This window comes from Bufo bufo, chromosome 11 (genome assembly GCF_905171765.1).
Source record: "Bufo bufo chromosome 11, aBufBuf1.1, whole genome shotgun sequence".
NCBI classification, from domain to species: domain Eukaryota; kingdom Metazoa; phylum Chordata; class Amphibia; order Anura; family Bufonidae; genus Bufo; species Bufo bufo.
The window spans coordinates 99,137,455-99,151,589 of NC_053399.1; the positions used below are offsets into that span (position 1 = coordinate 99,137,455).

At 42.0% G+C, this 14,135-nt stretch overlaps 1 protein-coding gene across 1 annotated transcript; it reads right to left on the reverse strand.

The window, feature by feature from the left end:
* Window positions 1–374: 374 nt before the first annotated feature.
* On the reverse strand, window positions 375–13,889 carry ADAMTS4 (ADAM metallopeptidase with thrombospondin type 1 motif 4). Its single transcript, XM_040412410.1, has 9 exons — window positions 12,771–13,889; window positions 3,020–3,358; window positions 2,640–2,772; window positions 2,371–2,541; window positions 1,941–2,227; window positions 1,658–1,844; window positions 1,371–1,546; window positions 939–1,114; window positions 375–812 (listed from the first exon to the last, which is right to left on the reverse strand). The coding sequence occupies exons 1-9, from the start codon at window positions 13,407–13,409 to the stop codon at window positions 389–391; spliced, it is 2,532 nt and encodes an 843-aa protein (XP_040268344.1). The 5' UTR covers window positions 13,410–13,889; the 3' UTR covers window positions 375–388.
* Between the last annotated feature and the right edge of the window lie 246 nt (window positions 13,890–14,135).

A 14,135-nucleotide genomic window follows, 5' to 3' on the forward strand; every position in this document is an offset into this window, starting at 1 on the left:
AGAAATGTCCAGAAAAAGTAAAAGGCCAAGAGAAAGACGTTTCAGGAGATGCCACCAGTGGTGGACCAGCCATCATCACTGGCTTTTATTGTAGAAGTCTTTCTGCACAAAGCTCTTTCGAGATGTCCATTGTGAAGGGTCCGTACCACTGCTCATCACCCATTATTATAAGTCTTTGGATGATTAGGTGCTCTGTGAGCCAACAAGGAAGATGTAGGAATGACCATTACATGGCCAAGTTGCCTTCAGTTTGGACCAGGATACTTACGAAAACAAAGTTTATGTTTCCAGCTTGAAGACTGTCTCCATAACACCTTCATATCCAGCCAAAATAATAAGGCTAAAGTAAGTTTGTTTGGTTTTTCTCTGTCCTGTTCTTAAGTGTTTGCTATTTTTGGTTATTTCTTGTTCTCAGAATTTCGAGAATCTGTGCTCTTCGTTTCATCCAGTCTTCTGCTGGTTTCTTTGACTGGCTTCTTTGTTTGGGAACAAAGAAAGTGTACTTGAGACGTGGGGCTCTCTGGTCACTTACGACCAAAGCTTGAATGGTCAAGGACTCTTTCAGGGGTCCTCGTCCTGCGATGGTCTCCATGGCCTTGGTGGCTCCGCTGTACCGTAAGGTCATCCCTCCTCCAACATTGACATCTATTTCGGATGGCACCAAGATGTAATTGCCATTGAGAGCAAAGGATCCGTCCTGACGTTTTAAAGCCAGGTAGACTCCATCACTGGTGGAGGATGAACCGCTGTTCTGACGGATCAGGATATTAGTTGCACCAGCCGGGATGGTAACCACATCATTGTATCCATACCTGAAAAGTTTATAATGAGGAAAATTACTAAAACTTTGAAGGTGACCATAGGGTGCCCCATAAGTTCCCACATAGCCATGACAAAAAAATTGGAGTAGTAGAGAAGACAGCAGCAGTAGTTCTTACCGGGGTTTTGTAAAAGATCCATAAGTCTTTGTACAGGCAGAATCATTTCCTCCACACACCATGCACTTGTCGAATTTCTTCTTGGACGCAATCATGCGGTCACACCCGGCATGGACACAGCGCCCCTGAACGCACACAGAGGTTGAGTCTGGAGAACATGGGGTACCATCTGCCACCTGGACAACAATCAGAAGGGTTAGGATTAAGGCTTGGTAATTTTGCAAATACATTTTTATGCTATGTCTTATTCTCCAGTCGCATCCATCGCAGCATTCACAGTTCTGCTGCTTTCCTTTAAGCCATCAGGTTCAGGATAAAGCTAAGCTATTAGTGTTGTGTCTGACAGATTCTGAGCTGTGAATGCATCTCTGGATGGTGTGGAAGAATACCCAATGTAGTAAAGCAAACTTTGTTCTTAGTCTTGGTACTCACTCTTGGCTCTAGGACATAGTAGTATCCCAATGGCCGGGACTGGCAGGTAAGTTTGCACTGATCTTTCTCAGCAATTCCGTTGTATCGTGGTACCCAGTCCATGGGAGAGGGGAAACCCTTGAAGAGGTCAACTCTGTGGTTGTACATGGCACACTGCTGCTCTCTGTAAGTCATAGCTGGAAGAAAAGATCGTTCACATTACCATCAATTGCTTGAAGTTTGGCACCATCTACATCAATTGATCTTGTGTTTTACCAAAGTCGTTGGGTAAGATGGGTTCGACTTACCGTTGCCATTAGGGCATTCTTGGGAATTGCAGGATCGATACTGCGTCCTCTTCCCCTCACAATATTTGCCTCCATTCCGTGGAACGGGCTTGTTGCACTCTCTGTGAGAAAATTGCACTCCGCCCCCACATGTCCTGGAGCATTCTCCATAGGGCCCCCAAGATCCCCAACCTCCATTAACAGGTGTCTGTCGGGAGGAAACAGCAAATGTTTAGAGTTTGGTTTTGGACTCTGTTGTCCATCGTCACGCGACACTTGCTTACTAGGAGCCTAAAGAACTTACATCATAAGCTTTCATCTCCACCCGGTTGATGCAGCGCCCATTCATGCAGGTCTTGCCCACTCCACATTGGGTACCGTCTGCCCAAGGGAAATGCTTTGTTTGGCACATGAAGTGACCGTCTATCCTGCCAGTGCACCATAGAGATGAGCAGGGGGTGTGCAGGTTGGGGCAATGCTTAGAGTCTGGCCCAAAGGTCAACTGGCACTGACGATCAGAGTCGTAATCGTTACCCGGGAACGGGACTGGTAGACGGAGCGGAGCATGCGGTTTATCCAGAAGACAGTGACCTGGAGGGGGAGAATATCTGTCAGCAATTGCCTCGGTAGATGTTTCACTATTTTAAGGTGATTGAGACTATAGATTCCCAAAATTTTAGGAGAAACACCACGTATCATAGGCATTTGTGTATCTATGGTGTCATCGAACCTACCATTTCCATTGTCCAAGAAGTCTGTGATGAACTTGGCGCTGCAAGGTGACCACAGCTCCTCTGGGTCTACAAAGGACATGACCGGTGCCATCATGTGTCTGGTGTTGCTTGCCGGCCGGTTGAGATCAACACATGGTTTGGAGTTGTCATGAAGCATGTTAAACACGTGTCCTATGGCGAATAAGAGATGGCATGTTACTATGGTGGCTCCTTAGAGGAAAATAGGATTTGGCAGCCGTGTTATAAGTGACTGATCCTCATGAACTTACCAAGCTCGTGTGCAGCGGTAAACGCAGACTGCAAGCCGTCATCCTCCACGATAGAACAGCTGCGTGATGGATCACAAACCGTCCCGACATCGGCCATCCCCAGCGTATCGCAGGTAGACACTCCACAGAGGTTCTGTTAACACAACATGCAGTCAGTATCCATATGAGTCACAACCAGAGCTGCATTCACAATTCTGCTAATTTCGTACTAGCTCTCAGCCTGCAGGAACCTCTCACTACTGCCCTCTGCTGGTTAAGGGTGCACTGCGGAAGTAGTTGTGTCTGTTAGGAGTGTGACTGCCCAAGCCCAAGCGGAAATCAGTAAAAATGAGACTGCAGCTTTGAGTGTAACTGGAGAATAAAACATGAGAACCACTTACCTGTCTGGTGAAGAGTATGGCTGTGTCAAAGTGTTCAGAGTCAGAGTCATTCGGCTTGTTCAGACCTCTCTGCCACTCGCAGAAGTTCCTCAGCATCTCGGCAGCATTGGTGGTCATCTTCAGCCCCCCGTAGGTTTTGGATTTCTCTTCCCGGCCTATTACCACGAGCCTCGTCACGACAACATTCACTGGGTTCTTCAAGCTTGGGTGGCGAAAGAATTTGGCTGCAGCTGCCATGACTGTCATCAGGTACCGTTTGAGGCCTGCACCGTGGAATGTCGCCATTTTCTCATCTGCCACCACCAGGGTCTCCACGTAACGAGGGACAGATGCGAAACGCTACGGAAAACAAGAGAAAAAGAAAACCAATTAATGAAGTAACAACTGCGAGAAAAGAATGGGATCTTATATGTATGATCTGTGGGATAGCTAGGTGACAACCTGGAGTAGACCTCCACGTGCCCCAAAAACGGAATATCCCCAAAGATACTCCACAGAAAACCTCAACCTCAGACTGCAGAAACCTTCAGCTGGCCTCCCTTGTGCCTCTCCAGCAAGTCAAGGGTTGCAAGAACTTGGAAAATAGACAGATATTTAGAGAGCAGATAATAGGAACACAGTGTCGCAACGGAGAACACATGAGTTATGATTGTAGAAAGGCCTTAATCCCAAGAACTTGGGGGGAGGGGGGGTTCTCAGATTTACGATTGTCCTTTACATCTCCATCCGTAAGGATTACGTCACCGCTGACGTGTATCTGCTGATTCTCCGACATTGTGTAAGTCGTCACCAACGCTCAGCAGACACCCAAATAACAGCGGGCCAGGGTCTTCTAATACCAAATTATTCCCAATGTTTTTTTTACGATGACAGCTTCCTGGAAAAAGCTTCCGAACGCTGCCGGCTGCTTATATCCACGTCTCTATGAGACTTGCGCAAATCCAGCGTTAATGGGATGTCCTCGCCATGTGTTACATAAACACTGCGTAATGTGTGGGATGGGAGGACAACTGATGGGTACGGGGTGTACTGGTCCTGCTGTAATCCCCAAAAATCTGCCTCTGGACGTTGCTGCTTTTCATGTCACTTGGCTTTGATTTATAAGGCTATTTCTTGGAAGGAGACGTGTTTTGATACAGCCATATTACCTGGAATGATCAGACGTCTCCTTTCAAGCTACAGCCAAGATAAAACGTAGACTGAGAAAATGTAGAAAACGCTGAGAGAAGCTTTGAGCGGCTGAGCTGGAGATCTTATCGATATGGTACGGTTACCTAGACAAAAGCCTAACAGGGACTTATTTCCTCTCCGACTCTCTTTCATTTCCTTGAAGGCTCCTTATCCCACTTATGCCCCATTGTCGCTCATCACAGGATTTTATGGGTCATTGGCCCTGGATGCTGTTCACCTATTGAGCATTGTACGGTAACCCTACCCCTTCCCTCAAGACATACAAAGAAAACATTCATCCATTCATCTTCTGGAGTGGAGGGGTATAGATTGACTGACTAAGCAATCATACATCGGAGCCTCATGTTTGGACCCCATGATGAATGATGGCTGGCAAATCTCCCCTTGTTGTCTATATGCTCCAGTGTCAACACAAAAGAAAGTTCTACCATCATGCCGCCATGTCATGGAGCCCGTAGATGTGCCTGATCGTTATTAGCCTAACTGCTCTGCCATGGCTCCATTCACAAAATGTATGTTTATTACGACCCTTAATTTGTCTGTTCCTTGTGGTGCCTAGAAATGTTTTGTTTCGATGACCATTGTTATAGATGAGGCTACGTGTGCTAGAATAGTCACAACATGTTCTGTCAGCTGTCCAAGTCATTGCCACTTCATGCCGTTCAGGCCTGGTTTATACACTATACAGGAGACTGCCTCCTTGTATTACACAGACTTGTTATCTCTGCTCTATAGGAGACTGCCTCTTCATATTACATAATCATGTTCCCTGTACTCTATAGGAGACTGCCTCTTCATATTACATAGGCATGTTCCCTGTACTCTTTAGGAGACTGCCTCTTCATATTACAAAATCATGTTTTCTGTACTCTATAGGAGACTGCCTCTTCATATTACAAAATCATGTTCCCTGTACTCTATAGGAGACTGCCTCTTCATATTACAAAATCATGTTCCCTGTACTCTTTAGGAGACTGCCTCTTCATATTACACAGGCATGTTCCCTGTACTCTTTAGGAGACTGCCTCTTCATATTACAAAATCATGTTCCCTGTACTCTATAGGAGACTGCATCTTCATATTACACAGACATGTTCCCTGTGCTCTATAGGAGACTGCCTCTTCATATTACACAGGCATGTTCCCTGTAATCTATAGGAGACTGCCTCTTCATATTACACATGCATGTTCCCTGTAATCTATAGGAGACTGCCTCTTCATATTACACATGCATGTTCCCTGTACTCTTTAGGAGACTGCCTCTTCATATTACAAAGACATGTTTCCTGTACTATATAGGAGACTGCCTCTTAATTTTACACAGACTTGTTTTCTCTGCTCTATAGGAGACTGCCTTTTCATGCCGTTCAGGCTTGGTTTATACACTATACAGGAGACTGCCTCCTTGTATTACACAGACTTGTTATCTCTGCTATATAGGAGACTGCCTCTTCATATTACACAGGCATGTTTCCTGTACTCTATAGGAGACTGCCTCTTAATATTACACAGACATGTTTCCTGTACTATATAGGAGACTGCCTATTCATGTTACACAGACTTGTTATCTCTGCTATATAGGAGACTGCCTCTTCATGTTACACAGACTTGTTATCTCTGCTATATATGAGACTGCCTATTCATGTTACACAGACTTGTTATATCTGCTATATAGGAGACTGCCTCTTCATGTTAAACAGTTTAATCTGTTGCACAAAAAGTCCTACTAATCAAGCAACTTGAAGTATGTCACAAAAAAAACCCTCAATGGAGCTTGATAAGGAGGAAAAACAGCATAAGCCATGTGTGGGAGTACTGAGAAGGAGGCACGAGGTAGAGATGGACCTTGACAGCCAGCACTTTCTCAACCTGGATGAACTTCAAACCTCAAATAATAAGGAGAATTTGAAGAACCAGCTTTGGTTTGTAGCAGACAGGAAGAAGATGGGTAACTTGGCTCCAGTTAGTTAGATTTTTTGGAATTGCTCCGCAGTGCCAAGAGTTCTCCTTCACATTGCCAGGTTATTGGGAGACGACAAGCAAAGTACAACATTGGTAGTGTATCCGATCTCATGGTGGTGGAACTGCCAAGGCTGGCACGCTACGGGTGGGGCCGGCTATGCTGTTCTGCCCGGCACCAGAGAGTCGGGAAGACGATTGCTTTCTGATTCAGGGACTGTTTCCAAAAATCATGTCTAGAGCACTAGGAAAAAGGGGACGGGGCTGTATTCTTACAAGTATCTGCAAGGTGCAGGGAGGAGAACTGGGTGGACGAAGCTCTAGATCCCTTCCAGTGCGGCAGTCCTACACATGTATATGTATAGCCTACTGGTCTGGGAGCATGCTAGGCCTTGTAGTTTTGCAACAGCCAGAGAGGTGCTCCCGTTAAAGCATTTGAAGCGAGACAAGCTTTCTGCAATGTATGACTCTTCAGCTGTTGGAGAACCACAACTCTCATGAAGTGAGGATATAACAGCAAGGAAAATCCCTCTTAGAACAACTGTGTCTGTAATAAGGTTTTCCGTTTTTACTCGTATATCTGGGTTGAGATGGAAAAAACTTCTTGGTAGAGTCTTGCTGGAAAACGGATGATTGTAGGAAAACTAGGTTTGTGGTAAAGGCATTAACCAACGTAACCTTACATTCCTTGGCTCATGCCCAGACAACCAGAGTCTTTTCAAAGCTCCTGGAGATGCGGACATGTCAGTTTTCCATATATCGGCCCCCACAGTAGGCCCAGACAGAAATCAGTGGGAGACTTCAATGAACGTTAATAGCCTTCTTTATTGACCGTTCCTTCCTTCCTTGCTCGAGTGGGATGTCTACTGCTGTCCTTCCGTCTGTATCAATCACCCCAGGAAGCTGCCATATTTCTTCTTCCAAAAGACAAAAACGTCCAACCTTCCATGTTATACGGAGAAACCATCTGGTCTCTACACCCTCTGATATAGTAATTCAGAAGTCACCAATCTAAATCTGTTCCCAAAGGAAGGAGTGTACTTTTCATAATTTTCTGGGAGGAACTCCCTCCGGTACTTACTATGGCTTACCATGGCCCACCGCTGAGTAATGAACTGAGTAATATAAATACTGTATCCTATATAACCACTGACTAATATAACTATATAATAATATAACTACTATAATACTGCTCCTGTGTACAAGAATATTACTTCTATAATACTGCTTCCTATGTACAAGAATATAACTACTATAATACTGCTCCTATGTACAAGAATATAACTACTATAATACTGCTCCTATGTACAAGAATATAACTACTATAATACTGCTTCTATGTACAGGAATATAACTACTATAATACTGCCTCCTATGTACAAGAATATAACTACTATAATACTGCCTCCTATGTACAAGAATATAACTACTATAATACTGCTCCTATGTACAAGAATATAACTACTATAATACTGCTACTATGTACAAGAATATAACTACTATAATACTGCCTCCTATGTACAAGAATATAACTACTATAATACTGCCTCCTATGTACAAGAATATAACTACTATAATACTGCTCCTATGTACAAGAATATAACTACTATAATACTGCTCCTATGTACAGGAATATAACTACTATAATACTGCCTCCTATATACAAGAATATAACTATTATAATACTGCCTCCTATGTACAAGAATATAACTACTATAATACTGCTCCTGTGTACAAGAATATAACTGCTATAATACTGCTCCTATGTACAAGAATATAACTACTATAATACTGCTCCTATGTACAGGAATATAACTACTATAATACTGCCTCCTATGTACAAGAATATAACTACTATAATACTGCTCCTATGTACAAGAATATAACTACTATAATACTGCTCCTATGTACAGGAATATAACTACTATAATACTGCTCCTATGTACAAGAATATAACTACTATAATACTGCTCCTGTGTACAAGAATATAACTACTATAATACTGCCTCCTATGTACAAGAATATAACTACTATAATACTGCCTCCTATGTACAAGAATATAACTACTATAATACTGCTCCTATGTACAAGAATATAACTACTATAATACTGCTCCTATGTACAAGAATATAACTACTATAATACTGCTCCTATGTACAAGAATATAACTACTATAATACTGCCTCCTATGTACAAGAATATAACTACTATAATACTGCTCCTATGTACAAGAATATAACTACTATAATACTGCCTCCTATGTACAGGAATATAACTACTATAATACTGCTCCTATATACAAGAATATAACTACTATAATACTGCTCCTGTGTACAAGAATATTACTTCTATAATACTGCTCCTATGTACAAGAATATAACTACTATAATACTGCTCCTATGTACAGGAATATAACTACTATAATACTGCTCCTATGTACAAGAATATAACTACTATAATACTGCTCCTATGTACAAGAATATAACTACTATAATACTGCCACTATGTACAAGAATATAACTACTATAATACTGCTCCTATGTACAAGAATATAACTACTATAATACTGCTCCTATGTACAAGAATATAACTACTATAATACTGCTCTTATGTACAAGAATATAACTACTATAATACTGCTCCTATGTACAAGAATATAACTACTATAATACTGCTCCTATGTACAGGAATATAACTACTATAATACTGCTCCTATGTACAAGAATATAACTACTATAATACTGCCTCCTATGTACAAGAATATAACTACTATAATACTGCCTCCTATGTATAAGAATATAACTACTATAATACTGCTCCTATGTACAAGAATATAACTACTATAATACTGCTCCTATGTACAAGAATATAACTACTATAATACTGCCTCCTATGTACAGTAATATAACTACTATAATACTGCTCCTATGTACAAGAATATAACTACTATAATACTGCCTCCTATGTACAAGAATATAACTACTATAATACTGCTCCTATGTACAAGAATATAACTACTATAATACTGCCTCCTATGTACAAGAATATAACTACTATAATACTGCTCCTATGTACAAGAATATAACTACTATAATACTGCTCCTATGTACAAGAATATAACTACTATAATACCGCTCCTATGTACAAGAATATAACTACTATAATACTGCTCCTATGTACAAGAATATAACTACTATAATACTGCTCCTATGTACAAGAATATAACTACTATAATACTGCCTCCTATGTACAAGAATATAACTACTATAATACTGCCTCCTATGTACAGGGATATAACTACTATAATACTGCTCCTATGTACAAGAATATAACTACTATAGTACTGCCTCCTATGTACAAGAATATAACTACTATAATACTGCCTCCTATGTACAGGGATATAACTACTATAATACCGTCCCCTTTGTGCAGTAATATAACTGCTATAATACCGCCCCCTTTGTACAGTAATATAACTACTATAATACTGCCTCCTATGTACAGGGATATAACTACTATAATACTGCTCCTATGTACAAGAATATAACTACTATAATACTGCTCCTATGTACAAGAATATAACTACTATAATACTGCTCCTATGTACAAGAATATAACTACTATAATACTGCTCCTATGTACAAGAATATAACTACTATAATACTGCCTCCTATGTACAGGAATATAACTACAATAATACTGCTCCTATGTACAAGAATATAACTACTATAATACTGCCTCCTATGTACAAGAATATAACTACTATAATACTGCCTCCTATGTACAAGAATATAACTACTATAATACTGCCTCCTATGTACAAGAATATAACTACTATAATACTGCTCCTATGTACAAGAATATAACTACTATAATACTGCTCCTATGTACTAGAATATAACTACTATAATACTGCTCCTATGTACAAGAATATAACTACTATAATACTGCTCCTATGTACAAGAATATAACTACTATAATACTGCCCCTATGTACAAGAATATAACTACTATAATACTGCCTCCTATGTACAGTAATATAACTACTATAATACCGTCCCCTTTGTACAGTAATATAACTACTATAATACCGTCCCCTTTGTACAGTAATATAACTGCTATAATACCGTCCCCTTTGTGCAGTAATATAACTGCTATAATACCGCCCCCTTTGTGCAGTAATATAACTGCTATAATACCGTCCCCTTTGTGCAGTAATATAACTGCTATAATACCGTCCCCTTTGTGCAGTAATATAACTGCTATAATACCGCCCCCTTTGTGCAGTAATATAACTGCTATAATACCGCCCCCTTTGTGCAGTAATATAACTGCTTTGTAGGGCTATTATTCCGATGGGTGTAGTATAGATTTGACATCACTTAGGGAGATCTTCATTCAGCCTGACTCTTCTTCCGCTCTGACATGAGCTTGTATGTATACAGTCATCTGGAGATGTGAGAAGCGCTCTGTGACGTATGCCGATAGATCATCTTCCAGATCGGCCCTTTCTAGTCTACGATGGAATTCCTGTCATCAGACATTCAGCTGAACTTCTTATCTGAAGACATGTTCTCATATTGACCACATACTGTACACCTGTACAAGCATAAGATGTTTGCCTGGCGCTGGACCCTCGACAAGCTGGCTAAGAAAGAAAGGAAGGCATGATCCAAACGCAAGACAAAGCATGACGAAGATGTCAGCCGTCCAGCCACCCGTCGGAGTAGCCGGGCCAAATGGTATTGTATTGATGGGAGCTTGAATGAGGCTCAAAGCAAATGTTTCTTGGAACTTTGAGAGGAATGTGGAACAGGTTGGGACAAGGATCAGAGAGGATCTTAAGATAATCAGCATTAGATACGTGTTACTTATCCCTCTAATAACCAGAACAGGATATAGGAATAAAGAAACCAAGCCGATTGTACCTCTGCTACCTGTCCTCCCCTCCTCCCCAGTGGAGGCCTCTTATCTTCACATCATCAGATGGTAACATTTATATGATGACCCTAGAATAACATCCAGATCTCATCTTCAGCACTTGCCCTCCATTCAAATTTTTTCTTTCTGGGTTAAACACTGATCTCCGTTTTGTTCGAGGGCCTCAATCCACCTCTCTAAACCACGAAGCAGTACATTCCTGCAAAGCAGAGCCACCACTCGGCTTTACAGGAGCTGCCTTACACATGGCGCTGTGTAAGTTCTCCATGATTAATACAACTGCCTGGTTCTCCCCATTTGTAGATTTCATACTTGTTACGGGCAGTGGGTATGGAACCACTGCACCAACCAACTAGTTTGACCTTGGGCTAGACCTAAGGACGTTGTCCTGGCGATCCACGGTTTTCACCCGTTAACCCCCATGTACAGGGATCTGGCCTTCGTGTAGGAGAGCCACCAGACCGCTACCTATTGGAAGAGTCAGAGACACCGGTGCCAGACTGTGAGCGGTCAGGCAATACTTGTAGTCAGGAAACAGGCAGCGTTAGTGTGAATACCAGTACACCGGTAGACAAGGAAACTTAAAGCTCAGGCAAAGGTGCCTTAAATATCCTCAATATACCAGCCATTGACTGGAGGAAACTAGGGTGTGTGCTGGCCCTTAAGAGTCGGGGAGCGTGCACCCTAGAGGCCTTCACTGGAAATCGCCGACTGCAGTCTACCCATGTGGGATGCCAGCAGCCGGACCCGCTGCTGAGCGCATGTGGGTGTGGGTTGTCGGCAGGGATGGAGATGAGTCACATGGAACCGATGCCCACCCAAGGGAGCAGGACGGCAGCAGGCACAGGCAATCATAGCAACAATACTGTATGTTAATGGCCACTTTTTGACCTCAGTCATTTGGCTTGAACATTATATTTTCCCCTAGTCTCTTGTCTACACATGTACATGCAAAAACCTTTCTATTCAACCTTCTGACCTACTTTTCAGCCTTTTCCATGTTTCCATAGATTAGTAGAGAAGTAGAAATTACTGTGAGCAGACCACGACTTGCTTCCTACATCTCCTGATACCAGTAAGACAATGCATTTGACCCAATATATGGAAACTGGTGCCCATTAAAGGTTATACAGTGACAATACTTAGACTCAAGTTGTACCCAGCCTCTCCGTATGTCATGACTGACGCCCTTCAAGAAGTCCACCAATAGCAATCTGTGGATGATGCTGGTTCAACTTTAGCTGCTTGAGTAACATTGTTAGTGATGACCGAGGCAGCAATTGGCACAGCCGGCTTGCATTATTGGCATCATGGGTTTCAAACCCACAAAGATTTGGCAGAATCTCATGTTCTTTCCCACAGTTAAAGTATATGCTGACAGGTCAACTAATCTGTGCATGTATATGAGGTCTGTGGGTACGTGGACCTCTCTGAGGGCAATATCATTGGTCTACAAGATAGGCTTTAGGGCAAACAGCCAAGGTCATTCATGGTTTAGAACCTAAACCTATCAATCTTCTATACTAGGCATTGGTGTTTGACTTCTAGTAACTTGATGTCTTCCAAAGCACCAAGCTCAATTGAAGTATCTATTCAATACAGTATCTCTTGTAGGATATGTGATAACAGGTAATTTGTGGGTAGTATTGGGATGATCTTACCTTTGATCTCTTTGATGAGGGTGTTTTGTGTTTCCCATGGTGATTGTTGTCATCAGGCTCTCCTGGCATTTTGGTGGACACTTGAGGACCAACATTGCACATCGGTCCATTGCCTTTCTCTGGCACCTTCCTCCGTATGACGTGAGCTCCAGCACCCTCAACGCTGTTTTGTCCTCCACCTTCCAATGGTTCAATGTGGTATTCTGCTCCTCTGAACTGGAGAACGCCCAAGAGGGATGCTCCATTGTAATTCACTGCAGCGATAGATTCTGGGTCTGAATTTACAGCACCAGTAAAGTAACTGCCAGATTCAGAGAGACCTTTGGCATCTAGCTGTCCATTTTTGCCAACATACTGTACCGTCAAGTCCTCCGAGAGAAAGCTGGGATCTCTCTCCAAATCTAGAACCAATTCTTCGCCGAAAGCACGGAATCGGAAAATTAGGCGACTTTCAGAGGATATCTCAAATCCATTTACAGGCCAGTCTGGCCGTTCTTGGCGGAAGCTGGAGTTTAGTCTTTCCGGAAACACAATTTCCTCCTTGTAACCGGCTAGAGGTCTCTCTCCAAGAGCAAGAACCACGTGTACCCAAGCAGCAGTAACAACACTGAGGCAGAAAATTAACGTAGTGCAGGACATCTTCACCGTCACCCTGAGGACCTACAAAGAACCTTAATCTGTGAAGAAAAATCTATGAACCTAAAATTGCACAAAATTACTAAAAGAATGTAGCACCAAAAATGAACCTGAATTGAAGATGACAATTCTGTACTCCTACTGAGAAGAGATATTGAAATAGTTCTCTTAAAGTCCAAAAACTTTTCTTATTGGAAGACTATCCATCTTTCCAGCCTTGGAGTCAATTTCTGGGCGTTTTTTTTTTTTCTTAGAAATTCAAGGTTTGCTGATTTTGTTCCACCGCAAATTTTCTTGCAAAATAAAAAATAATAATTTTAAAGTTTCAAAAACCTGAGCTGGAATCCAGGGAAGGAATAAATCTGATAAGATCTGGATGTGAGAATGAATTTTCTTTGCCCAAAAAGCAAAAGTTGGAGAATCTTGTGAATTGTCTTGGCTGCGCTCCTTGCAGTTCTCTTGTGCGCGCTCCTTCCCCTTCCCCTCTTGTTCTGTGGACTGACTGATCATTTAGCAGCGGGCTGTATTTAACAGCTGTCTCAGCCAAGCCCAGATTGGCTGGAAGTTTTTTTTTTTTTCTCTCTCTCTCTCTCTCTAAACAAAAATTGATGTAGTTGAGACTCAGGGGACACGGAGATTTTCTTTTTTCATAAATGATGATTAATATCCTGCCCCCCCCCCCAACCATCCCCCTAAACAAAGGAAAAAAAGGATCCCCGAAAAGGAAGT